A 26,734-nucleotide genomic window follows, 5' to 3' on the forward strand; every position below is an offset into this window, starting at 1 on the left:
TGGGATTCGATCCCGGGTCTCCAGGATCGCGCTCTGGGCCAAAGGCAGGCGCCAAACCGCTGCGCCACCCAGGGATCCCTATTTTTGTAGTTCTAAAGGAAGAACAAGGCCTATATAACAGGAATCCAGTTCTTCAGGAATACCAAAAGGAAATTTTCTAGTCTTTTTTGGTGCAACCTGGCTGTGGAAATTAGCATACGGTGGTTTGAGCCTCACTGGGAAAAAAAAAAACTTCAAAACAGAAGTAGAGGCTTTGAAACTAAAGGTAGGGGGAAACAGCCCTATGGTACATAGGGTAAAGCTTTCCATATCAAAAGAACCATGCTTAGCACTAATTGGCTTCCCTAAGTCATGGCCTTGATTTGAGGGTAGTCCTTTTTCTGCCCTTATTTATCTCTTCCTGAAGGAGGAGTGTATGTCTGGGGGGAAAGTGTGTGCCTCCTAAGCCCTTGTGGCTAGGAAAGAGTATTTTGTACCCTTGTAGATAACCTATCAGCTACTCCAGCCTATCCCCACCCCTCCAAGCAAGACCCCCTCTGAGCTGCAGTACAGGATTCTCAGGGCTTTCAAATGACTACTGAGACCACTTAGTATAAGCCAGGCATCCTTTCAGAAGTGTGTTACACGTGTTTATTCAGTCCCCACAACAAGCCTATGAAGCAGGGGTCATTAGGGGATGATTACCCTTTATAAAGGTTCTATAACAAGTAGCTTATTGGAGCAGAGCAGAGAAATAGTAACAGGAATCCCATATTTCAAACCAGGTGGGTATTCTGAATCTGTCTTGTCTGTTTTAAGTTCTCTGAGCCTCATCTTCATTGAAGATCCCTACTATAATTCTTATATCAAGATCTCTACTATAATTCTTATATCAAGAATAAATACTATATTAAAATAAAATCTCTTGCCTTGCCAAAAAGCAAAATAAGTCCCAACAAGTACCACTTATAAATAGGGATCCCAGGAGAGGAAGGATATCAAGGGCCAGGGGATGTAGGTGGTGAGACACTGGGGCTGACCCAGCCCCGGGCTCTGCTGGCATTCTGGGGCTTTTTGGGTCTGAATGTAAAAGGTAGCTCAGGAGATGGAGAGCTAGTATCCTTTGAAGGCTGGGCCAAGCCCAAGAAGGCTAAGCGTTGGGCAGGAGGAGTAGAAAAGTAGGCCTTCTGCTCTTCCGAGTAGCGCTCCTGTGGTGTTACAGCATCCCGGTATGTCCAATCACGCCAATGGAAATTAAAGCCTTCAAGCAGGGTGATTCGATCAGCTCTCTTAGGCACACAGTCCAGGGGCTTTGTGGGTGGCAGGTGTGGCACCTCTATTCCTGGCAGCAGCACCACTCCTCTGATAGCAAACCAGCCCCCATATTTGGGGTGTATGCACACACCTGCTATGTGCTGGGGAGAAAGCAAAGAAAAGTAAGGTCATGGAAATCACCTTGGCACTAAGTCCCAATTACCATCATTGCAGGCTATGCTTGTTCAATTCTCAAAGGATACTGATTCCACATTCAAACCTGTCACTATGGGGATCCCTGGATCCCTCCCTCTCTCTGTGTGTGTGACTATCATAAATAAATAAAAAAATATTAAAAAAGTCACTATTTTTTTTATTTATTCATGAGAGAGACAGAGGCAGAGAGACAGGGAAGAAGCAGGCTCCATGCAGGGAGCCCGACGTTGGACTTGATCCCGGGTCTCCAGGATCGTGCCCTGGGCCAAAGGCAGGTGCCAAACCACTGTGCCACCAGGGCTGCCCCAAAAATGTCACTATTGTAGCTGGGCTCCCCCATTTCCTCTCCCAGACAACACTTCATGAGCTTACTCTGGCTATGAGGAAGGAGGATTCTTTAAACTGTCAATTTCCCAGTCTCTCTCACCACTTGTCTCCTAATCACTGCTCTACTCCTTCCAGCCTGTAACCAGTTTTTTTTTTTTTTTTTTTTTAATATTTTATTTACTCATGAGAGACAGAGAGGCAAAGACACCAGCAGTGGGAGGAGCAGGCTCCATGCAGGGGGCCGGATTCGGAACTTGACCCTGGCACCCCGGGATCACACCCTGAGCCAAAGGCAGATGCTCAACCGCTGAGCCACCCAGGCGTCCCTGTAACCAGATATTAAGACAGACTAGGTTCTTTGACCTGATCTGTTCCCAGGTAGACTCCAGAAAGCATATGAGGTTGGGCTCCTGACCAGGGCACATCTTCCCCTTGTATTATGTCTACGTGTCTTGAGGGGCCTTCATTTTCTCCCAGTCCCTACTGGAATATTCACACTTGCTCTCTGACCTGGGTCCCCCAGGGGTCAGCCTCCACATCCTTTCGTTGGTAGTAGTAAGCAGCTCCTGCCACATGGGCTGCAGTCTGGGCCAGAATCTTAGGGCGCCGATTAGGGTGTACCTCGTAGTCAGCGATGACTTCTATTTTCAACTCTGGGAGGTTCTGGGATAGAGATGGAAGCTCATTTCAGCATGAGAGGAATCATAACTTTGTCCTAGAGAGCCCTATATTGTGTTAACAAGGTCCTGTCCTCAGAAGTTGTTTGAAGGGAAAACATGACCTTAAATTTGGGGGGAAGGGGGGCATATGGGCCCACTGTTAAGAAAATGATATTCTGTCTAGGAGGGCACATGTTTGAAGAGAGGAAGAAGACTACCTTCTATTTTGAGGGGTTGGGGCACTTGGATGATGCAGTTGGTTGAGTGTCAGACTCTTGGTTTCGGCTTAGATCATGATCTCCTGGGGCCATGAGATTGGGCCCTGCATGTCAGGCTCTGCACTCAGTGTGGAGACTGCTTGAGACTCCCTCTCCCTCTGCCCGCCCTGTTCCTGTGCTCTGTCTCTCTGAAATATATAAACCTTTTTTTTTTTTTTTAAGATTTTATTTATTTGACAGAGAAAGAGCCAATGAACATACGCAGGGGGAATAGCGGGGGCGGGGGGAGGGAGAAGGAGAAGAAGCAGGCTCCCCATAGAGCAGGGAACCCAACTTGGGGCTCAATCTCAGGACCCTGGGATCATGACCTGAGCAGAAGGCAGATGCTTAACCAAATGAGCCACCCAGGTGCCCCCAAATAAATAAATATTAAAAAAATTTATTATGAGGGATGACTGGTCTCGGTCTTCCAGAGTCCCAGTATGGAGGAAGACCTGGCACAGCTTTGGGGAATATGTGTATGTATGTATGTATGTATGTATGTGTACATGTGTGTGGGTGGTGGGGAAATATTGTTCTGTCCTCAAAAGGCCCCAAAGACAGCAAAAAACCTCCAGGTCTAGGGCAAAGACAGCTGAGCAATACTTAGACGATGCTGGGCTTATTCCTATTTCACTTGGAGGCTGAGGGAATTCTGGTTTGAGGTTCATATAATGAATTGCCCATGAGAGTAGGGTGAATGAGATTGATTCCAGACCTGGGGGGCTGCTAGAAGAAGGTGGCTGAAACTGGGGTAAGATAAAGCAGAATGAAGAGAGATCATAATGTCAGGGATGGCTTTATGGTATCCTTCTGTCTGGGAAGTGGTTCTTGGCTCTATGTAGGTCTAGTCCTGCATTGAGAGCTTAAGAGAAGGTGGAAGCAGCTATAGGTTTAGAAGCTGGGGGAATATAGAACCTTGCTCACCTCTCTAACGCGGCCCAAGTGGTAGGCCACGCACTGGTCCACAGGGTCAGTCAGTTGTTGGAGGTGGCAGCTCTGAAGGAAAGGTTTGAAGGCTCGGTCAAACATGGCAGGTGTGCTGAGTACCAGAAAGGCCAGGGTAGGTCCTGGCAGGGGTAGGTGGAAGGTTGGAGGCAAGAGTGCATTATACCATGCCACCTGGAACAGAGAAAATTCAGGCCACACAAGAGGGCCAGTTTAGGCCTTGCTAGGCCCATGCCTCACCCTAGCATTCAAGGCCTCATACATCTTGCCTCAGTCTCCCATCTCATTCATTCAGCCAATGGACTTGTACTGATGCTGCATGATGTATATTTATGGGGGCCTCCTCAATGGGGGAAATTTAACAGGGAATGTGAAAATAGAAAGGCAGAGAATTCATGAACAATTAAGAACCAAAAGAAATTGTACTGTGATTAGTGCAATGACAAGGCCAGATGAGGGTTCTGTGAAATTAGAAAAAGCTTCTTGGAAGCTGTTTTGAAGGCTAGGAAGAGGGATCCCTGGGTGGCGCAGCGGTTTGGCGCCTGCCTTTGGCCCAGGGCGCGATCCTGGAGACCCGGGATCGAATCCCACATCGGGCTCCCGGTGCATGGAGCCTGCTTCTCCCTCGGCCTATGTCTCTGCCTCTCTCTCTCTCTCTCTCTCTCTCTGTGACTATCATAAATAAAAAAAAAAAAAAAAAAAAAAAAAATTGAAGGCTAGGAAGGAAACTGACTGATGTGGGGAGGGAGAATCTGGTATGTATTCTAAATAGAGGTTACAGCATTAACAAAAACATGCAAAAAGGGCATATTTTCAAAAGAGTAAATTGTCGGGATCCCTGGGTGGTGCAGCGGTTTAGCGCCTGCCTTTGGCCCAAGGCGCGATCCTGGAGACCTGGGATCGAATCCCACGTCGGGCTCCCGGTGCATGGAGCCTGCTTCTCCCTCTGCCTGTGTCTCTGCCTCTCTGTGTGTGTGTGTGACTATCATAAATAAATAAAAATTAAAAAAATAAAAGATTAAAAAAAAAAGAGTAAATTGTCCAGTTTGATAGAAGTGAAGGGTTTGTAAAGGCGAGCAGGAGAGAAGGGTGGAGAGATCAGTAGGCATGAGATTATGCCTGGCCTAGAATACCAATTTAAGGAATACAAGTCTAATTTGGTGACAATAAGAGGCTATTTTTTTAAAGATTTTATTTATTTATTTATTCAGAGAGAGAGAGAGAGAGAGGCAGAGACACAAGCAGAGGGAGCAGGCTCCACGCAGGGAGCCTGACACGGGACTCAATCCTGGGTCTCCAGGATCACACTCTGGGCTGCAGGCGGCGCTAAACCGCTGTGCCACCGGGGCTGCCCAGGGGCTAACTACTGAAGATTTAAGGAGTAAATTGATAGTTTTAGAAAGATCTGGCTTTAGTGTGGAGGATGGATTGCATGCAAAATGATAGCAGGCAAGTTACTGCAGTAATCCAAGTGACGAATACTGGCTTGGACCAGAGCACAGAAGGGTTGGAAGGAAGGAAGTGGATTTGGGAGATTCAGGTGACAGATTCCTTTTTTTTTTTTTAATTTATTTATGATAGTCACAGAGAGAGAGAGAGAGAGGCAGAGACATAGGCAGAGGGAGAAGCAGGCTCCATGCACCAGGAGCCCGATGTGGGATTCGATCCCGGGTCTCCAGGATCGCGCCCTGGGCCAAAGGCAGGCGCCAAACTGCTGCGCCACCCAGGGATCCCCCCAGGTGACAGATTCCTAAAGGTCTTGGTGTCTGACTGGACATGGGGGGAGGGAAGGAGTGAGAAGTAGGAGCCCAGGATGACCGGCTCTGTTCAGTACAGTAACTCCCACTACCCACCCAGGTCTACCTGACCCACCAGTCATTTTCACTGTCTCCATACCTGCCATCCACCACTACCTCCACACCTTTACTGGTTACTCAAGCCATTTCTGATATTTGGGATGTACATAATCTTCCTTCCTTCCTTTCACATGTAGCTCAACTCCATTTTTTCTGGTCAGCCCTTCTCAAGTTAGACCCAACTACCTCCTCCTTTATATTCCTTTTCAGCCCTGCTGTGGGCCACTCAGTGGAAGGGGTGGGAGTGTGCTGCCTCTTAATCATCAGGCAAAGGGCTCAACCTGAGTTGATTTAGCCATGTCCAAGCACACATCTCAGCACAGAGGGCACTGGATAAAGGGGAAATGGATCTATGTAAACAAGGGGAGGTGGTGGTACCAGACTTCTGTGTCAGGCGAGTGCTCAGTTTCTGTACCCAGCCCAGCGCTGGTGACTGGCAACATCATGAATTATCCTTCTGTTGGTAGATGAACAAACCAGCCAATTGTTTGCTTATTCAACAAAAGGAATGCCCTTCCCTCCTCAAATGGCCTAAATCTTAGCTAAGCAAACCTTCCAGGCCTTGCCCTGTTCTAATTCCTTCGAAGGTGACTGGTCTCAGGGGTCACTTTCTTCCTCTGAATAATGGAGGTGGCAGAGCCACACGATTACTGGATTATGTGTCTCTCATAAAAAAATATGGCATTATATGGGGGTAAAATGACAAGCGTGAGACTATTTCTCTACCCTTTTAACCAAGTCCTCGATGACACCCTGTCCCTGTAGGTCAGAAGGACATGGGGCCAGAGGAGCTCGGGAAGGATCAGAATGCTCTCGAGCTTCACGCCGGTAGCACCCAGGTCAATCATACACCTCGCCCAGCATCACAGGAGGGATGAACCAACCTGAAAGGGGTAAACCTCGAAGCCAAAAGGGCACAACGTGTCCTCGATCTTCTGCTTCAGTTCTGCGACTTCTGGCTCCATAGCGCACGCTACGCGCAGAGCTTGCTGGGGAATGGAGTCTCGAGGATAATTTGGGCAGTGGCGTTTCAAGGTAGCTTGGACTCCATTTCCCAAGAACTACTGGGACCAGGAGCGGAATAGCGTTGGCTCGGTGCAATGCATCTTGGGATATGTAGTTCATTTGGTCCTTGGGGACAACAACTACAGAATCCGAAAGCCTCAGTTTCCCGGCAAGCCTCACGGCGGGGGTGTGAATGCTCGTGTAGCTTCCAGGGAAACGTAGTTCGGCAGCCTCCATCGCCAGTTGTCTCCGCGAGAGATGAACTCGGTTTCCCTAGTGGCCCTGCGGCTGCAAGTCCAAAATCAGACTTTCCCGGTCTACAGAACGGTTTGAACCAGGTGGCGGCTGTAGTCGCTGGCACAAGTTCGGGGTGATGATGCCTGTGTCTTGGATCTGGAGAGGTCTGGATCAAGAATCGGCACTCTCAAGTCCCACCTGATATCTGCGTATCAGAGTATTTCGCCTTTCCCCTAGATTCCCCAAGCGCCGTTTCCTGCTAGTCCTAGTTTTGGCCTGATATTGCATCCCTACCTTTACTGTTACTTCCTCAGTCCCCACTCTGACGTGTGGTTTTACTGGGCTGTGCCTCGGGTATTCCAGGCTAGGAGACGCCAGGAGGAAACCTCGCAGAAGGTTATGAGTAGGAACCTGAGCTGGTCTGAGCACCTCGACGCACTTCTCAATGCTACTAATGGAAATATAGCTAGGATTAAGGTGAGGGGGCGCCTAGGGTACCCGTTTGGAATTTTGGGTTTAGGGACGCTGAGAGCTTATTGGCCTGTGCATTTGTTTCTTTTGTAGCAGCATCTGTATCCTCTTGGAGTCTCCACAGCAGGTAAGTGTTGTCCCTTTTCTATCCTCCAGCCTTTTTTCTTTCCAGGATCTGCCTGTTTGTAGTGTCTGTACCTTCCACTATTCCTTCCAAATTCCAGCTGTTTTCTGTCCTGAGCAAACATCTGTTTTTTCCCCTAAAGATAGGCCTCACAATTATCTCTTACTTATTCCTTCATCAGGAGACCTGCCTGGGACCTGGATTTCCCCTCATCATTTGCCTCCACAGTCTGGAGGCCAAGCTCAACAGTCTCGGGTAGAGACTCCCTTTGTTCCAGACAGGCTGAGTTGGGCTGAGGCCCACAGAGGATCTCTCTGGGATGAAGTTATTATTCTCCGGTCCCAGCTTCAATCCCAGGCTCAGGTAAAGCATGGGCTCATAGGTGTGTATGTATCGTGTTTGTGTGAGATGAGGGTACCAGGTATTGGGAAAGCCCCTGACACAGTAGGTCATGTGGCTTTTCTTGCCTGAGTAGGTGACTGAGACACTGAGGAAGGCTGTGCAGGGGCTGCTGGAAGAGCGAGAGCTGCAGAAGTATCATCTCCGTGCTCTGGAAGGTACCTGGCCAGTTCCTTTTTTTCATACACATAGTTCATTATGTACGCACACAATTTTGTTACATACTTCCTGTGCAGTTGTGTCTTGGTTTGCAAGTGGAGTCTCTAAGCTCATGTGTAAAATTCTCAGAGGGGCTAACCCTCAACTTGTCCCATACAGCATCACTAAGGCTGCTGCAGGGGGGCCCAGAGCAGAGAGCCCTCCTCTTGGAGCAACGCGTGGAGGGTCTGAGAAAGGAACTGCAGTGCCTTCGAAGCCAGGTGCAGGAACAGGCCCAAGCCCAAATACAAACAGGACCACGAAAGTGCAGCGCTACTAGTGGTCTTCACCAAGAGCTGCAGAATGAGTAAGTGATGGTCAAGATCTCTCCTTCTTCAGGCCTCTAACTCCTGGTAGTGTCCTCTGGGCTTGTTGATTGGCTTTGGGGTGATACTACTGTCATCTGTGCAGGCGGCAACTCCTATGGGAGGAGTCAGAGATTCTTCGGGAGGAACTAAAGCTGCTGCGGGACCAGCTGAGTGAGTAAACAATTGGGGGTGGGTACAAGTTCACCTGTCCTCTTCTGGAGAGTCTTTTTGCTATCCTAGTAACTGGCTGTAGCTCTGACTGCTTGAGCTGCTCAGAAGTCTGGCCAAGTGTTTTGTCTTGCCTCCATAGTGTGAGTCTGGTCTCCCCAATCAGCTTGGAAGCTTCCCAATAGCTACACTAGAATGCTTTGTCTCAGTTTTCTTTTTTTTTTTTTTAAAGATTTATTTATTTATTTATTTATTTATTTATTTATTTATTTATTTATTTATGAGAGACACAGAGATAGTGAGAGAAAGGCAGAGACACAGGCAGAGGGAGAAGCAGGCCCCATGCAGGGAGCTCGACATGGGACTCGATCCCGGGTCTCCAGAATCACGCACTGGGCTGAAGGCAGCGCTAAACCGCTGAGCCACCGGGGCTGCCCCTGTCTGTTTTCATCACCAGGATGGGCACAAGGCAGGGAGGGGAAAGGAAAGAAGTTGGAGAATAGCTCCCTTACATTTTTTTTCTCATCTGAAGGTCAGCACCAGGAGCTGCTGCTGAAACAGATGGCTGAGGGGCAGCAAGCTCAGGCCCACAGCTGGAAGGTAGGACGAGGATCAGATCTATCTCTTCATATCTCCTTATGGAGACCCCTTCCTTTTTCTCTCTATTCTGTTCTGCAGGCAGGCCAGGATACCCTTTTCCACTCCATCTCTTTCTCTCTTCCTTATGCTGACTCTACCCTTCTCCAAAGCTTTTCTTCCCAAGCCCCCTTCTCCAGGTTGAGAAACTGTCATTGCCCACATGAGGGTTCTGTGTGTGCTGAAGATGCCAATGGTGGTGAGGGCGATTCATTTTGGAGAGGAAGAGGTTTGGTCCTACCTGGGCCTATGGTTTGACAGATGTTGGAGGAGCTGCAAAGTGGCCAGGAGGGCAAGGATCAAACTGTGGAGGCTGCCACAGGACAGAGGCCCAGGATGCCCCATGCGATCACAACCTCCTCAGGTCAGGGGATGTGGGTGCTTGTGGAAGTGGAAGGGATTTGCCTCAGAGGCCAGGCATTGGGGACCAAAGTTCAGTTATCCTAGATATTTTTAAAAAGATTAAATAAATAATAAACGAGAGAGAGAGAGAGAGAGAGAGAATGAGAGAGAGAGAATGAGAGAATGAGAGAACGCAAGAGAGAGAGTGTGAGCAGGAGAAGGGACAGAAGGAGAGGGAGAGAGAGAATCTCAAGCAAACACAACTGATTGCAGAGCCCACTGTAGGGCTCTATCTGACAACCCCGAGATCACGACCGGAGCAGAAATCGAGTCGGATGCTTGACCTCCTGAGTCACTCAGGTGCCCCTCAACTATCCTAGATTTGACATGGGCTGGTAGGGGTGGTATGAGTATCTGGGTTACAGTCCATAAAGGTAGTACCGGACATTCTATACTTGGTACAGGGTCACTGAGATATCTTTATATGTTTGGAGGATAACGGGGGAGGAGACTGGAGTCCTGGCCTTGGGACTCCCTGTGCTAGGAGGGTCCCCTTGTCCGACTGTCACCATCTCTGCTTCTCATTCTGTTCCTCTTTCCAGGACCTCCGCTCACATCCTCCAGTCTAAGATTGCCCCCGTTCACTGGGTATCTTTCTTCATCTAGCTCTGAAGTCAGTCTTCTAGACAATAACAGCAGCTGGAAACCTTTAATATAGCTAGGTGAGGGTAAGGGCAGGGATCCCAGGTCTGGGTGAGGCTGAATCTGAATGTGCTTGGGTGTCCACTGCCTAATTGTTTGGCACTGGGTAGAATGGAGGTTCTGCCTCTTTGTGAATCCATCATCCTCTGTTGTTACTTATCCTAAGGTAGGCCTGTATGTTTCTCCCCACCAGACCAGGCCCACGGCCTAGTTTTATGTATATCATGATGCTTGCTGATGGTTTGTTTTCTCTTCCCTTTCTCTCCTCTTAGATCTCCAGAGGAGCACACTTTCTAACCTGGAGCCCAGCAGCTTACAGCTATAGGCCCAGAGCCTTGAGCAGGAGAAACTCTTCTTTAAGGGCCCCACAATGTTCCTGAGTGACCTGTAAGGACTTGTAAGAGTAGTTTTGCTCACCTTCCTCTCCAAGGCCCTGTTTCTCTTGATCTAGCTGGTATCTGCCCTCTCTACTGAGGCTTGTCACTGCCTGCCTAACCCTGTCCATCAACTGCAATAAAATGTTTTAACCCCCCCTGATATCTTCTGTGAATCAGCACCCACATGGGATGGACTCAACTATACCTTTTCTTCCTCTTGTTATTTGACTGCTTCCTGCCATCTCTCTGAAGTCCAGGTTCACAGATATTTATAGCTGTACCGTCTGAGTGCAAGTCCTGTGATCAGTGGAATTTGAAGATGAACGGGAGATGAGAGCTCCCATTCTGGTAGGTAGAATGAGGTAGGGCAGTGCTCTGGGGCAGTATTGCTGTGGGGATGCAGTGGAGGCATTCAGGTAGGCCCTGGACCTGAGTAGTAGGAGGCTTCCTCTTCTCATCTGCAGCTTCCGCCCCTTACAACTTACCCCCGTCTCTCCACACCTCCTCATCCTCAGCAGCCCAGCCCAGCCCAGCTTGCATTCTGTAGCAGTTTCCTGGTCTGTTTTCTTTCAGTTTCTGCCTCTAATCTAGTGGCTTTTAGAATTGTTTGACTGTGACCTCTAGCAAGAAATATAGTTTACATTGTGGTAAATATATATGTGTCTATTTATTAAATGATATACATGTATATATTTACTAAATGAAACAAATTTTATGATTTAATACTCATTGAATCACTGGGAATAATGTACCCTGATATTTCCTATCATATTAAAAAAATGGCCTTGTGGCTATTGGTCCTGATCCTTCTATCACTTGGTTGCTCTCTGAGAAGTATATCTTTCTTTCTTTTTTTTTTTTTTAAGATTTTATTTATTTAGGGATCCCTGGGTGGCGCAGCGGTTTGGCGCCTGCCTTTGGCCCAGGGCGCGATCCTGGAGATCCGGGATCGAGTCCCACGTCGGGCTCCCGGTACATGGAGCCTGCTTCTCCCTCTGCCTGTGTCTCTGCCCCTCTCTCTCTCTCTGTGTGACTATCATAAACAAATAAAAACGTAAAAAAAATTAAAAAAAAAAGATTTTATTTATTTATTCATGAGAGACACAGAGAGAGAGGCGGAGACACAGGCAGAGGGAGAAGCAGGCTCCATGCAGGGAGCCTGACGTGGGACTTGATCTGGGGTCTCCAGGATCACGCCCTGGGCTGCAGGTGGTGCTAAACTGCTAAGCCACCGGGGCTGCCCCAGAAGTATATCTTTCTACATAGGCTAAGGGCAGATTTGCTTTTACCTTACCTGCATTTTATTTTATTTTTTAAGATTTTATTTATTTATTTGAGGGGTGGAGGAGAGCAGGAGCAGGGGGAGGGGCACAGAGAAAAGCAGACACCCTGCCAAGCAGGGGGACCAATGTGGGGCTTGATCCTAGGATCCTGGGATCATGACCTGAGTCAAAGGCAGACACTTAATTGACTGAGCCACCCAGGCGCCCCAACACCTTACCTGGAATTTTTTTTTTTTTTTTTTTTTGGATTTTATATTCTAAACTGCTAAGCCACCTGGGCTGCCCCTCTTTCCCCCTCAGTATTAAGGAGATTGCATGCAAGAAGCACCTGGATGGTTCAGTTAATCAAGCATCTGACTCTTGATTTCCACTCAAGTCATGATCTCAGGGTTGTGGGATTAAGTGGGGAATCTGCTTGAGATTCTCTCTTCCTCTACCCTCATTCCCGATCTCGCTGTCTCTCAAATAAATACATAATCCTTAAAAAGAGATTGCTGAGAGTGGAATGGTAGAGATCAGACTTGGGTCAAACAGAACTTGTTCAAAAAACTAAATACTTGGCATCAAGGCTCATCTTCCTACTCAAAGTATGAGTAATCCCTGTCTTTTACATCTTTCACCGGGCAAAAAATACATGTAGTATGATGGCATTATTCAATTCTACTTGGTACAAGTACTGTACTTATTTATCAACTAGTTTGCCTCAGGTTTTGTGGGAGACAGGTTTGCAAGGATGCTGGGGCTCTCACAACAGAAAAATTCAATAGCAAAGTGGAACAATGGTATTTGAACTGTCACCAGGTGGCAGCACATCATTTGTTGCCAGAAGAATGATACAGAAATGGCTTTAGGCCTAGGATACTGGGCTGGGGTGATTTCTTTTTGGAGATACTGTGAGCTACCAATTAATCTTACTAAAACACTGTCCTCTTAGGGCTACTCTGCTCAAGAACCTTTGACAGCTCTCACAGCATAAAAAGAAAAAGTACAAATTTGGCATTTAAGCCCAATTCACATTTAATTTCCATTCTTATGTCCTATCACACATCTTTAAACATTTTTTTTGTTTGGGAAAAAAAAAACCACTTTTTTTTTTGTTTTGTTTTTTTGTTTGTTTGCTTGGGATGCCTGAGTTTTGTAAGGGGTGCCTGGGTGGCTCAGTGGTTGGGTATCTGCTGGTTGAGCACGGCCCAGGGCGTGATCCTGGGGTTCAGGATCGAGTCCCGTGCTGGGTTCCTGGCAGGGAGCCAGCTTCTCCCTCTGCCTATGTCTCTGCTTCTCTCTGTCTCTGTCTCTCATGAATAAATAAATATAATCTTTTAAAAAAAGATAAAAGTATTTTTTTTTCATTTAAGTGTAGTTGACACACAATGTTACTTTAGTTTCAGGTGTACGACATACTGATTGGACAAGTTTATATGTCATAGTATGTTCACCATAAGTGTAGCTACCATCTGTCACTGTATAATCCTTCTGCTGTGCCTTTTATTCTTGTGACTTACTCATTCCATTAGTGGAAGCCTGTATCTCCTTGCCCATACTCCAGTGTTTCCTTGCCTGCTTTAGTCCTGGAAGCCTAACCCTGTTCCAATCTGCCCAGGCGAGAGATTATGAGCACCTGAAGTTCAGGTACATGAAAAGCATGAGGAAGGAAGTGCACATGTTGAACAGTTGAACAGAATTCTTACTCCCTACCCAGCTCTTTAAAAATCTTCAATTTTTGGGATCCCTGGGTGGCTCAGCCGTTCAGCGCCTGCCTTTGGCCCAGGGCTAGATCCTGGAGTCCTGGGATCGAGTCCCACGTCGGGCTTCTGCCATGGAGCCTGCTTCTCCCTCTGCCTGTGTCTCTGCCCCCCGCTATCATGAATAAATTAATAAAATCTTAAAACAAACAAACAAACAAAACTTAAGTTTTCAAGCCAGCCCAAGTTATGTCCAGGAAGCCTTCGCCAAATCGAATCTCAAGTCTAGATGAATAGTTGCCTCAGTATTTTAACCCTACCCATTACTCTTAGTATCTCCGGTAGTTTAGATTTTTCAGTTTTTCCCCTACACTATACTGAGGTCCTGCAGGATTCTGCGTTCATATATTCAGGTAGTCCTCACTTATACTTCACCAACCGAGAAGCCGCGTCAGTCGAATCCATTTTCGGTTAGCTTTATTAATTACCAATCGTTTATGTGTTTGGCATTTGGATTGGTCCCTCTCGAGTTTACTGCCACCTCTTCGGAGGCTCCGGGACTTGGGTTTCCCCCAGGTGTATTCCCTCCTCCTTGGTTCCGCCTTCCCAACACACTACCTCCTCTGTTTTTAACCTCCTCTTCCTTCCTATTGGTTCTCTTCGTCCTCCCGAGTTGGCGCTTGGGGCTGTTGATTGGCTTTCCCCGACGCCCATTGAGTCCCCCTCATACCACGTGGCATTCCTAATGCTAATTGGGTAATTCCGCCAGCTCGTTTATCAAGGATTGGCGATTGATTGGCTGCTCGGAGGCTTGAGGAGAGGGGCGTGCTCGCCTCAGGCCCCGCCCCCAGGCCCCCTGCCTGGCTGGGCAGGCGTTTCAGTCGCTCGCAGCCGCGGAGCTCAGCGGAGATTCAGCTGCCTCCCCTGGCCCGCCGTCGGGATCTCCCTCCTGGCCCCGCCGAGCAGACGGGGGGAACGGTCCCGACTGCGGGGCCATGGCAGTAGCCTCCTCGTCCTTCGCCGCCGCTAGTTCTGCCGAGTCGCTGGCTTCTGCGCGAGGGACCCCCACCACCTCCGCAGGCTGAGCCTCTGCCGCCTCCGAGCAGTGAGGGCTACTATGCTCCCGCTTTGCTGCTGCCTCCGCCTCCCGCCCGCGCAGGCACCCCTCCGGCTGCTCAGTCCCGCCTCAGGTAACGCCGAGAGAGCGCGTCGGGCACAAACTCCGGGCGCCCCGGCCCGCGCGCGGCTCCCACACGCCGCGACTCCGGAGCCCTGGCGCTAGGGTCTCAGCACCGACAGGACCCCTTCGGCCCTTGTCTCTTCCCTTTTCACCTTCGTCAGGGTCCCGGGCAGCCCCCACCCCTACCCTCGCTTTCTCGCCTCCGAGGCCGGGAGCCCATTAGAAGTCCCTTCGTATCAGGGACCTGGTCCTTGACTCCTCTCAGGGGCTTTTCTCACTTCGGAGACTCAGGAAGCCCTCATTTTCTCGGGGAACTCGTTTCAGATGGCTCCAGCTCCACACTGAGGGGCTCTCTTGTCCCTCGGAGATCTGGACTCCCTCACTTGACTTTTCTCAAACACACTCTTCCCTGGAAACTTGCCCCTTCTACGTTAGAAGGGACTCCCCACACCCCCACCCGCGTCCCAAGACACTACCGCCTCGCTCTTCTCTCTTCTCCTGTCATCCCTCCTCCCATCCTTTTCCCTCCTCTGCCTTTTACCCTTCGCTTGGAAGACTCCAGACTAACAGTGTTTAGATTTAGTTAGAAATGAAACCCATGTTTGTGTGATTTAAAGACCTTTCCCTTTATAACTCTGAGGAAACCTTGCTGAAGAATTTGGACTTTATTCTGTACGAATGGGGAACCACTGAAGGTTTTTTTTTTTTTTTTTTCAAGATGTAATTTGTTTATTCATGAGAGACACAGAAAGAGAGGCAGAGACACAGGCAGAGGGAGAAGCAGGCTCCATGCAGGGAGCCTGATAGGGACTGGATCCCAGGACCCCGGGATCACGCCTTGAGCCCAAAGACGCTCAACTGCTGAGCCACGCAGGTGCCCCGCCACCACTGAGGGTTTTGTAAGCAGGAGTTTGGCATGATTGATTATCTCTGGTGAAAATGTGGAGGAAGAATTGAAAGTGAAGGCAGGGTTGAGGCAGAAAGCCTAGGTGGGCAGGAAACCAGTGTGCTAATCCAGGTCAGAGAGGATGAACTGGAATAGTGGTAGGGAAATGAAGAGAATGCCGTGCAGTTCCAGGTTTCAATTCCATGAGGTTTCCAGAGTTGAGAGGGTTATTTTGGGTGTTTCTGATTTCGTTGGTGGGATGCATTGGTAGGGTTTTTTCTTTTTCTTTCTTTTTTTTTTTTTAAGATTTTATTTATTCATAAGAGGCACACAGGCAGAGACATAGGCAGAGAGAGAAGTAGGCTCCCTGCAGGGAACCCTGTGGGACTTGATCCCAGGACCCCAGGTTCACGACCTGAACCAAAGGCAGATGCTCAACCACTGAGCCACCCAAATATCCCTAATTTGAGGTGTTTTTCAGATATCACTGTGGTTTGCTGGAAATTTGGGTCTAAAAATTGGGAGACTCTGGTTTGCTAGAAATTAGGTCTAAAAATTGGGAGAGAGGGTCAACAGAGAGTATAACAGGGATATTTGAAGACTTAATATGGGATGGTAATACTGAAAGAAGAGGAGAGCCAGGAGCAACATCATTGTTTGAAGGGTAAGAGACACTGAGAAAGCGAGGTTAAAGGAATGGGACAAGAATAAGAACAGGATAACATTATAATAGAAATCAAAGGAAGAGGGTTTCAAAATGGGACAGGATGACTGTCTCTGTCAGGTGCTGCAAAGGCTGAGTAGAATGAGGATTAGAATGAAACCACTGAATTTAGCAATTAGAAGATCATTTGTTTCCTCTGAAAGATACTTTGAATTGTGCAACAGTGGCAATGATAGCAATAGGTCATGAAGGACTGAGGAATAAATGGAAGGCAGTGAGTAAAATTACTCTTTGAGCAAGTGTGATTGTGAAAGAGAGCTGATGGTAACATCAGCTCTATGTCAGGTTCTATTAAGATGCTTTATGGATCACAACAGCCTTGTGGTTTAGGTATCAGTATTCCTCTTTGACAATTGAGAAAACTGTAGGCAAGAATTTGAACAAAATCTGTCTAGCCCTGACATCTCTCTCTCTCTTTTTTTTTTTTTTTTCCCCCACTATGGTACATGTAGGTGAAGGGGCACCTGGGTGGCTCAGTGGTTGAGCATCTGCCTTTGCCTCAGGTCATGATCCCAGGGTCCTGGGATCAAGTCCCACATAGGCTCCCCACAGGGAGCCTGCTTCTCCCTCTACCTGTGTCTCTGCCTTTCTCTCTCTGTGTCTTAAATTAAAAAAATAAAATAAAATAAATGTGGTTAAGGACCAGTTTCTTTAAGAAATATAGAATGGAGGGGTGCCTGGCTGAGTCAAGTAGGAGGAGGAGTGTGGGGCTTTTGATCTGGGGGTTGTGAATTTGAGCTCCACATTTGGTGTAGAGATTACTAAAAATAATAAAGAGGGGCATCTGGGTGCCTCAGTGGTTGACTGTTTGCCTTTGGCTCAGGCATGATCCTGGGATCCAGTCCCACATTGGGCTCCCCTTGGGGAGCCCGCTTCTCCCTCTCCCTATGTCTCTGCCTCTCTCTCTGTGTCTGTCAGGAATGAATAAATAAATTATTTTAAAAAATAATAAAGAAATATAGAATAGGACAGCTGAGAGTTCGAGAGTTCAATATTTCAAGGTAAAAAAATCTCAAAAAACCAGCAGGGTATAACTGCTGTAGTACAGTTGAAGGGGAATGGAAGTATAGGTTATTGAAGTAATGAGAGGTTACAGGGCTGTGAAGTATGTTGAATATGTCATTGGTATGGATGTCATAATTGCCTAGTATGATCTCAGGAAATGGAGTAGAGGAGATACTGGGTTCTATAGGTGGGGCTGGTCAGAACTGAGGGACCCAGGATTGAACTGGAGGTTCCCTATTACTTGTTAGAAAATAGTACTAGGTGATACAGATGTTTGTGTGAATTAATGTTGAGTTCCTGTGCCCTGGATCTATGATGTATTATTCTCTCATACAGATGTATATTTGGAATGGTCTCAAATACAGACCTTTTGAGATTTGGTATATGGTGGGCCTGTTTAATTCTGTTTAAAAATGTAGGTGTTGAGAGGCTAAGCTAGGGACTCTCCACCCCAGAATCTCAAATAACATTTTGTGTTTATATTAATTGTAAAAGGAAAATTACATATTTATGTGTACTTATTCTCTGGCTTAGAGTAGAAAGCTGACTTGCTTTAATGTTTTTTTCCCTATGTGAAAGTGTTTATAGATGTATTCTTAATGTTGTATACTTCATTGTTCAGCAAAATGAGCATTGTGTTGGAATTTGAAACCTATGATAAGGGCTTTTATAAGAATTTCATCTCCTTCCAGTAAATGAAGCCCAGTTATTACAATGTATAGTGTGGGTGATGCTGAATGTTTCAGACTAACAATGGGTATTATACTATTTTCCAAGTCATCATATGGAGATTACTTTAGTATGGTCTCACTAGGATTATTTTTGCTGAGCACTCAGAGTGGGTGGTTGTTTCAGAGAGAGGCCTACTTGTGATAATTAAATTTTTTTGATAATTAAATTTTTAATTGCTTTTTTAAAATTTTATTTTTTATTTATGAGAGACATAGAGAGGCAGAGACACAGGCAGAGGGAGAAGCCGGCTCCCTGAAGGGAGCCCGATATGGGACTCCATCCCAGGACTCCAGAATCATACCCTCGGCTGAAGGCAGGGCTTGTAAACCACTGAGCTACCCAGGGATCCCTTTTAATTGCTTTTTTAAAAAAGGATTTTATTTGTTTGAGAGAGAGAGAGAGAGAGAGAGAGCGCACGTGCCCACATGAGTGTGGGGAGAGGGAGAGGAAGAGAAAGCAGACTCCTTACTGAGCAGGGAGCTGGTTGGTTAGTTGGATATTGAGGGGCTGGATCCCAGGATCCTGAGATCTTGACCTGAGCCAAAGACAGATGCTTAACTGACACTTAACTCACTGAGCCACCCAGGCATGCCCCCCAACCCCTGTTTTTTTTAAAGTAAGCTCTAGGCCTTAATTTGGGGCTCAAACTCAGGGCCCTGAGATCAAGAGTCACATGTTCCACCAACTGAGCCAGGCAGGACCCCATTTTAAAATTAAAAAAAAAATTATTTGTGATAATTTAAAAATCTTCCATTCCTAAAAATTTTAGAAAGGCAGGTTTGCTATAAGGAAAAAAAAAAGTCCTAAATATAATCAACTTTATTATTAGTTATATGATTGTAGGCAAATTTCTTATCCTCTGTGAGATTTAGGTTTTTTTTTAAATTTAATCTTTGAATAGGTAATACATTCAAATGGTTAAATAAATGTTTGCATATTTATATATATTATATAAACAGTGAAAGTCTCACTCCTGTGCCTATCCCCCATCCACCCAGTTCCATACCCCCCTCCCAACTTTTGCTATTCCTTCCTTCCTTCCTTCCTTCCTTCCTTCCTTCCTTCCTTCCTTCCTTCCTTCCTTCCTTCCTTCCTTCCTTCTCAATGTGGGGCTTGAACTCAGGACCCTGAGATCAAATTGGATGCTCTACTGGCTGAACCAGCCAGGCACTCCTACTTAGTTTCTCTATATTCTTTTAGACTTGCTTTAGGCAAATGATTACAAATATGAATATATAATTTTCTTTTTCTTATTTTTTTTTAAAGTAAGCTCTGTGCCCAGCATGGGGCTCAAACTCACCTGAGATCAAAAGTCACACACTCCACTGACTGAACCAGCTAGGTGTACCTTATTCCCCTCCCCCACCCTTGTTTTTAAAGAGAGAGAGCAGGGAGGGGTACCTGGGTGGCTCAGTAGGTTGAGTGGTCAACTCTTGGTTTTGGCTTAGGTCATGATCTCAGGGTCATGGAATCCATCCCCAAGTCAGGCTACACACTTAGCAGGTAGTCTGTTTGAGATTCTCTCTCTCCCTCTTCCTCTGCCCCTCCCCCCTGCTCTTTCTCTCTCTCAAATAAAAAAACAAATACACAAACACTTGCATAGTATTCCATTGAATACTCTATCATAATTTATTTGGTTCCTTATTGTTGGACATTTGTATTACTTCCAGGTTTTTTATATTATAAACAATTCTGTAAGGAAGATATATGTCGTATCTTGAACATAGGTCGTTTTACATGTGTGCAAGGGTAGTTATAAATTGGCAGGAACTGGGTTTCTTTTTCTTTTCTTTTTCTTTTCTTTTCTTTTCTTTCTCTTTTCTTTCTTTTCTTTCTCTTCTCTTCTCTTCTCCTTTTTCTTTTTCTTTTTCTTTTTCTTTTTCTTTTTCTTTTTCTTTTTCTTTTTCTTTTTCTTTTTCTTTTTCTTTTTCTTCTTTTCTTTTCTTTTCAGATTTTATTTACTTGATGGGACCCTGGGTGGCTTAGAGGTTGGGCATCTGCCTTTGGCTCTGATCGTGGTCCTGGGATCGAGTTCGGCATCAGGCTCTCCACGGGGAGCCTGCTTCTCCCTCTGCCTGTTTCTCTGCCTCTCTCTCTGTGAAGAAAGGAAAAAAAGAGAGAGAGAGGCATTTACTCTCATGACTAAATAAATAAGATCTTAAAAAAAAAAAAAAAGATTTTATTTACTTGAGAGAGAGCACAAGTGGAGGGAGGGGCGGAGGGAGAGCAGGGAGCTCCAGGCGGGGGTTGATCCGAGGACTCTAGGATCATGACCTGATCTGAAAGCAGGTTCTTAACTGACTGAGCCGCCCAAGCACCCCAGAAAGTGGGATTGATTGATTGATTTAGATTTTATTTAAACTGCTGAGCTACCCGGGCTGCCCAAAAAGTGGGATTTATAAGTCAAAGAATATATGCATTTATAACTATGAAATATTGCCAAATTGCTTTCCTTAAAGTTGTTCTAATATACATTGCCTGTTCACTCACCAACATTAGCTATATCATAAGTAATACTTAGGTGCTTACTAAGTGCAGATATTATTCAAAGTACTTTATATATATTCATTTAATCTTACTAATATCCCAGGATGCCTGGGTGGCTCAGTGGTTGAGAGTTTGGCTTTCGCTCAGGGCATGATCCCCGGGGTCTGGGATAGAGTCCTGCATCAGGCTCCCTACAGGGAGCCTGTTTCTCCCTCTGCCTGTGTCTGCCTCTATGTCTCTCATGAATAAATAAATAAATAAATCTTTTAAAAAATTTACTAATATCCCTTTTCTGAAACTTTTTGAAAATATTTATTTGAAGAGGGGAGAGCACAGGGGGAGACTAATCATTATCTCTTTTTCATGTGAATAAATTGAAGAGAATTTAAGAGACTTACCTAAAGCATATGAGTACTATGGCAAAAATTCAAACTAAGTACTCTAGCTCTAGGATCAGCATTATTAATACTGTACTTTGCTGTTATCAAAGTTGAATTTTTGCTGGTCTGATAGAGAAAAGTGGTACCTCAGAGTAGTTTTAAGTTTTAGAAAATTATATTAAAGTTAAGCATCTTTTTATGTTATTCATATTTCTTTTTTAAAAAATATTTTATTTATTTATTTATTTGAGAGAGAGAGAGAGAGAGCACTCACAAGTAAGTGAGGGGGAGGAGAAGAATGAGAGGGACAAGCAGACTCCACACTGAGCACAGAGCCCAACTTGGGGCTAGATCCCATGACTCTCAGAGCACCACCTGAGCCAAAACCAAGCGTTGACACTAAACCTGACTGAGCCACCCAGGTGCCCTAAGTTATTCATATTTCATTTTCTGTAAGCTACCTGTTTAAATTCTTATTTTTCTGTTGTCATATGTCTCTTTTCTGTTGATTTCTATGTCTCTTTTTTTTTTTTTTTTTTATTCATGATAGTCACACAGAGAGATAGAGAGGCAGAGACACAGGCAGAGGGAGAAGCAGGCTCCATGCACCGGGAGCCTGACGTGGGACTCGATCCCGGGTCTCCAGGATCGCGCTCTGGGCCAAAGGCAGGCGCTAAACCGCTGCGCCACCCAGGGATCCCTCTATGTCTCTTTTTATATATTATACATATATATACATGCACACATATATATTTTATATAATTCATATATATGTCATAGGTTTTTTTCTGTGGTATGTATTATGTATTACAGATATTTTCCCATTTTGGTATATGTCTTGTGACTGACTTTATTTCCCTGTAAAACTTTTAGATTTAGGTGCATTTTTATGTAGACCAATTTTTCTTTTTTTAAGTAAACAAATACCTTAATCTTTTATGGCTTTTGGATTTTTTTTATTTTTATTTTTTGGCTTTTGGATTTTGAGTCATAGTTAGAAAGGCCTTCTCCATTTTACTCCTTCACTTTTTATCTATCTAGTGGGAACAAGAAAAGAGAACTATTTTGATGGTCAAAGTACTTTGTGAACTATAAACTGTAAATCATTATACAGATAAAATATGTTATTTATTAATTTGTCTCCTGAATAAATTGTATAGAGGCTGTACTCTCTTCTGCATTATTATTTATTTTTTTAAAGATTTATTATTTATTTATTTATTTATGATAGACATAGAGGGAGAGAGAGAGAGAGAGAGGCAGAGACACAGGCAGAGGGAGAAACAGGCTCTATGCCAGGAGCCCGACGTGGGACTCGATCTCGGGACTCCAGGATCGCGCCCTGGGCCAAAGGCAGGCGCTAAACCTCTGAGCCACCCAGGGATCCCCTCTCTTCTGCATTAATTGAAATACAATGACATAATTTTCTTTCTGCAATGTGGAAATTGGTGGTATTGATGTTGTGGTTGATGGTTTCCTTGGACTATTTGCATGGGATCTTTTTTCAAAAGTAGGCACTGTGGAAATTCTGAAGTATTTTTGCATACTTTAGTTTTGTTATTTATATTAGAATTCTATAATTAGAATCTGAAAGTTCAGGACGCCTGGATGGCTCAGAGGTTTAGTGCCTCCCTTCAGCTCAGGGCATGATCCTGGAGTCCCGGGATTGAGTCCCGGATTGGGCATCCTGCATGGAACCTGCTTCTCCCTCTGCCTGTGTCTCTGCCTCTCTCTCTCTCTCTCTCTTTCTTTCTGTGTGTGTCTCTCATGAATAAATAAATAAAATCTTTAAAAAAAATCTTAAAAATCTGAAAGTTCTCAAAAATTGTTTTGCTATCACATTAGCTATGATTCACAAATTTATACATTGTTTACCTTGGGTATTGTATTTCTGCTGATTGGTAGGAATTTGTAATTTGTGAGAACATCTTGTGTGTGTGTGTGTGTGTGTGTGATTATAAAATTAATGCATTTTCATTAAGGAAAAATAGGGAAATAGAGGTTATTTTAAAGGAAAAGATATAAATTTTTCTTGTTTTTTTTTTAAGATATAAATTTTTCATATCTTCCCTAGTTCCTAAAAGTTAATGGCCAATTTTAACAATTTGGACTATATACTCTCAGAATTCTTTTATTTTTTATTTTTTATTTTTTTAATGTTTATTTATTTATGATAGAAAGAGAGAGAGGGAGAGAGAGAGAGAGAGGCAGAGACATAGGCAGAGGGAGAAGCAGGCTCCATGCACCGGGAGCCCGACATGGGATTCGATCCTGGGTCTCCAGGATCGCGCCCTGGGCCAAAGGCAGGTGCTAAACCGCTGCGCCACCCAGGGATCCCTCAGAATTCTTTTTGTACATTTTGTGTATATGTCTGTTTTGTCATCAACAACTCTCTAGGGTTTGGCATAGTGTCTGTCACCTAGTAAGTACTAAATAAATGTTTGTTGACTGAGTGAATGAAAAATTAATATGCTTTTACATAAAAGTATGGAATGAGTGGCCTATCTGTTGTCTTTTTTATCTACCATAAATTTTGATTCATATTGAAATTTGTATGCCACAATTCATTTGGAGGTAAGTTTGAGTCTAAGCCCTTACAGAGCTCATAGTCCAATGAAAGAGATGGATAAACAACAATTGAAATACTGTGTAATTACTGTAACAGCAGAGATTTGTGCAAGCATTATCAAAGCACATACACAAAAAGGAGATTGAGGGGTCAGAGGACACTTCCCCTGTGAGATGATTACTGAGAGAGCTATGTAGAAGTCAGAGAGAAAGAATATTACCTGTTGAAGGCATTGAAGTGTGAGCAGAGCTCTATAAGTAGTTCTCTGTGTCTGCAGTAGATTTTGGCAGTGGGGAAAGGAGTAGAGAGAGATGAGGGTTGAGGCCAAATATGAAAGAGCCTTTGTATGACATATGAAGAGTTCTTAAAAGTTTACTCCTCTTGGAGAATAGATTGGAAGAGGTGCAAGAATGGCAAAAGGAAAACCAAGAAGACATGGAGTATAATAACTAGAATGAGGTGAATATCACTTCAGCTGAGATAGGAAGAGAAAGCTACACTTGAAAAGTGAGTTAAGTCTGGGGCATGATTAGGCCAGTTTTACTAGAGCACGGTCTTTGAAAGCCAGACTAAAGAATTACACATGCAGCAAATGTCATTGAAGATTATCTGTCATGTGTGTTATAACATATTCATATAACACAGTTCATATATGAACTGTGACAGGTTATAGTTTACTTCCTTTTGGCTAGTCTGAAATGATGTTGAAATCTTTCATGCCTATGAAATAGTAGAAATTCTATCAAAGATAGATTATTTTAAAAGATTTTATTTATTTATTTTAGAGAGAGAAAGAGTGCACACTTGCTAGCAGGAAGAGGGACAGAGGTAGAAGGAGAGAATCCCAAGCAAACTGCACTGAGTCTGAAAGGGGCTTGATCCCATGACTCAGAGGTCATGACCCAAGTGGAAACCAAGAGTCAGATGCTTAAGCGACTGAGCCACCCAGGCATCCCAAAGATGGATGTATATATGTATGTATGTATGTATTTATATATTTAAAGATTTTATTTATTTATTCATGAGAGACACAGAGAGGCAGACACACAGGCAAAGGGAGAAGCAGGATCCATGCAGGGAGCCCGATGCAGGACTTGATCCTGGGATTGTAGGATCATGACCTCAACCGCTGAGCCACCCAGGCATCCCAGACAGATGTATTTAGATGGGAGTGAAATTTTGGACTGAAAGTAACCCTTTATTTGCAAGGAAATATATGTGTATATATAAAGACCTATGAAGATGGGCATTGTGAGAAAATACCTTTTTATTTTATTTTATTTTTTATTTATTTTTAATATTTCATTTATTTATTCATGATAGAGCGAGAGAGAGAGGCAGAGACACAGGCAGAGGGAGAAGCAGGCTCCATGCCGGAAGCCCAACATGGAACCCAATCCTGGGTCTCCAGGATCAGGCCCTGGGCCAAAAGGAGGCGCCGAACCGCTGAGCCACCCAGGGATCCCTTTTTTCTAATTTTATTTTTTTAAAGATTTTATTTTTATTTTTATTTTTTTTTAAAGATTTTATTTATTTATTCATGATAGTCACACACACAGAGAGAGGCAGAGACATAGACAGAGGGAGAAGCAGGCTCCATGCACCGGGAACCCGATGTGGGATTCGATCCCGGGTCTCCAGGATCGCGCCCTGGGCCAAAGGCAGGCGCTAAACTGCTGTGCCACCCAGGGATCCCCGAAAATACCTTTTTAAATAGTTGTGTGCTCTTTCCTTTGGATTTTTTTTTTTTAAGATTTTATTTATTTATTCATGAGAGACACACACAGAGAGAGAGAGAGAGAGAGAGAGGCAGAGACACAGGCAGAGGGAGAAGCAGGCTCCACGCAGGCCTGATGCAAGACTCGATCCTGGGACTCCAAATCATGCCCTGGGCCGAAGGCAGGTGCTAAACCGCTGAGCCACCCAAGCGTCCCTCCTTTGTATTCTTAAGACCAGATAAATCCTCTGGCATGGTAAAGTTCTGGTCTTGTTGGAGCTTCATAATAAGTTTAAGGAGATCACATTAAAGACCCTCTTAAAGCATCATAATTATATCAAATAAAACGTTTAAAACTGGAATTGGATTTTTTTCTTGAACTTAGAAGAAAAAAAATATTTTTTAAAGATTTTATTTATTTATTCATGAGACGCACAGAGAGAGAGGCAGAGACACAGGCAGAGGGAGAAGCAAGCTCCCCTCAAGGAGCCCGATGTGGGACTCGATCCTGGGACCCTGGATTGCGCCCTGAGCTGAAGGCAAACGCTCAACCACTGAGCCACCCAGGCATCCCAACCTTGTTCTTTTAATGACTATATAATATTAAATTATATGGGAGTAGTATAATTTATTTAACTTATCCCTGTTGATGAACATTTGGATTGTCTTTGGTTTTATCCTGTTACTAATAATGACAGTGTCTAAGGTAATATTTTTTTCTTTTTTTTTAAGGTAATATTCTTATACATATATCTTTGTGTGCTTATTGTAGTTGTCATTTTTTTAACGGCTATAAAATATTGCCTGTTAGTGGAAATAATACGTTTGAGAAAGAAACAAGGTTGAATAAATATATTTTTGGGAGAATAGTCTTTGATAATACTTCATGCTATTATTTTTGTTTTCCCTTTTATCAGAGTCCTCCTTTGACCTTTGTAATGTAAACTATAGAATAGCCTACCCTAACCCCAGAACTAACTTCCTCTTTCCTCTTGATTGCTTTCTTTCCCACAGTCTCTGAAACAGCCTTCTTCTTTTTTTTTTTTTTTTAAAGATTTTATTCATTCATCATAAGAGACAGAGACAGAGAGAGAGAGAGAGAGAGAGAGAGGCAGAGACACAGGCAGAGGGAGAAGCAGGTTCCATGCAGGGAGCCCGACACAGGACTCAATCCTGGGTCTCCAGGATCAGGCCCTGGGCTGAAGGCAGCGCTAAACTGCTGAGCCACCCAGGTTGCCCTGAAACAGCCTTTTAACTCACTTTATCAGAAGAGATGAGTTGCCTATCTGACCTAAGTGATCATGTTCAGTTCTTCTTAAAATAGGAACATTTATCAAAAGATATCCTGGAAATTTGCACATCCTCCTAGTACTTTAGTTAGCATTTCAGCTTATTTGAATGGGTTCTGATATCAGTTTACCTTGTGTCAAGTTTCATGTTCTAGTTTACAAAGTTATAGCTACATTTAGTATGCTTAGATCAGAAACTATGTTTTTTATATGCAGATTATGGGAAATAATAGTCCTATTCAATTTTGTCCTAGTTAGATTATATATTTAATACTGTGTACATTTTTTTTGCTATTGTGTTTTTAGCAGGGCTTTGACAGTTTGGATGGCATTTAAG

At 44.6% G+C, this 26,734-nt stretch overlaps 3 protein-coding genes across 16 annotated transcripts in view; 2 read left to right on the plus strand and 1 right to left on the minus strand.

Moving 5' to 3' along the window:
• Nucleotides 1–607: 607 nt before the first annotated feature.
• MMACHC (metabolism of cobalamin associated C) lies at nt 608–6,575 on the minus strand. Of its 2 annotated transcripts, none has more exons than XM_072772428.1 (4): nt 6,381–6,575; nt 3,620–3,691; nt 2,287–2,439; nt 608–1,394 (listed from the first exon to the last, which is right to left on the minus strand). In XM_072772428.1, the coding sequence occupies exons 1-4, from the start codon at nt 6,459–6,461 to the stop codon at nt 978–980; spliced, it is 723 nt and encodes a 240-aa protein (XP_072628529.1). In that variant the 5' UTR covers nt 6,462–6,575; the 3' UTR covers nt 608–977. The 2 variants fall into 2 exon arrangements, with proteins under 2 accessions (XP_072628529.1, XP_072628528.1); XM_072772427.1 differs by having other exon boundaries at nt 3,620–3,814; nt 6,381–6,569.
• Nucleotides 6,285–10,623, plus strand: CCDC163 (CCDC163 homolog). 12 transcript variants are annotated; one of them, XM_072772423.1, is made up of 11 exons: nt 6,285–6,531; nt 7,102–7,215; nt 7,306–7,336; nt 7,515–7,696; nt 7,809–7,890; nt 8,051–8,237; nt 8,342–8,409; nt 8,939–9,006; nt 9,304–9,406; nt 9,987–10,106; nt 10,359–10,623. In XM_072772423.1, the coding sequence occupies exons 2-10, from the start codon at nt 7,138–7,140 to the stop codon at nt 10,100–10,102; spliced, it is 915 nt and encodes a 304-aa protein (XP_072628524.1). In that variant the 5' UTR covers nt 6,285–6,531; nt 7,102–7,137; the 3' UTR covers nt 10,103–10,106; nt 10,359–10,623. The 12 variants fall into 12 exon arrangements, 11 of the variants coding, with proteins under 11 accessions (XP_072628524.1, XP_072628525.1, XP_072628526.1 ...); XM_072772421.1 differs by lacking the exon at nt 6,285–6,531 and adding an exon at nt 6,633–6,955; XM_072772420.1 differs by lacking the exon at nt 6,285–6,531 and adding an exon at nt 6,635–6,902.
• A 3,636-nt stretch (nt 10,624–14,259) lies between these two features.
• Nucleotides 14,260–26,734, plus strand: part of TESK2 (testis associated actin remodelling kinase 2) — a 143,785-nt gene continuing 131,310 nt past the window's right edge. The window contains exon 1 of one of the 2 annotated variants that reach the window (XM_072772408.1): nt 14,260–14,618. The gene's annotated coding sequence lies outside the window, so the exon portion shown is untranslated. The remainder of the gene's footprint in view (nt 14,619–26,734) is intronic. The other variant, XM_072772406.1, reaches the window with a different exon arrangement.

This window comes from Canis lupus, chromosome 13 (assembly GCF_048164855.1).
Source record: "Canis lupus baileyi chromosome 13, mCanLup2.hap1, whole genome shotgun sequence".
NCBI lineage: Eukaryota > Metazoa > Chordata > Mammalia > Carnivora > Canidae > Canis > Canis lupus.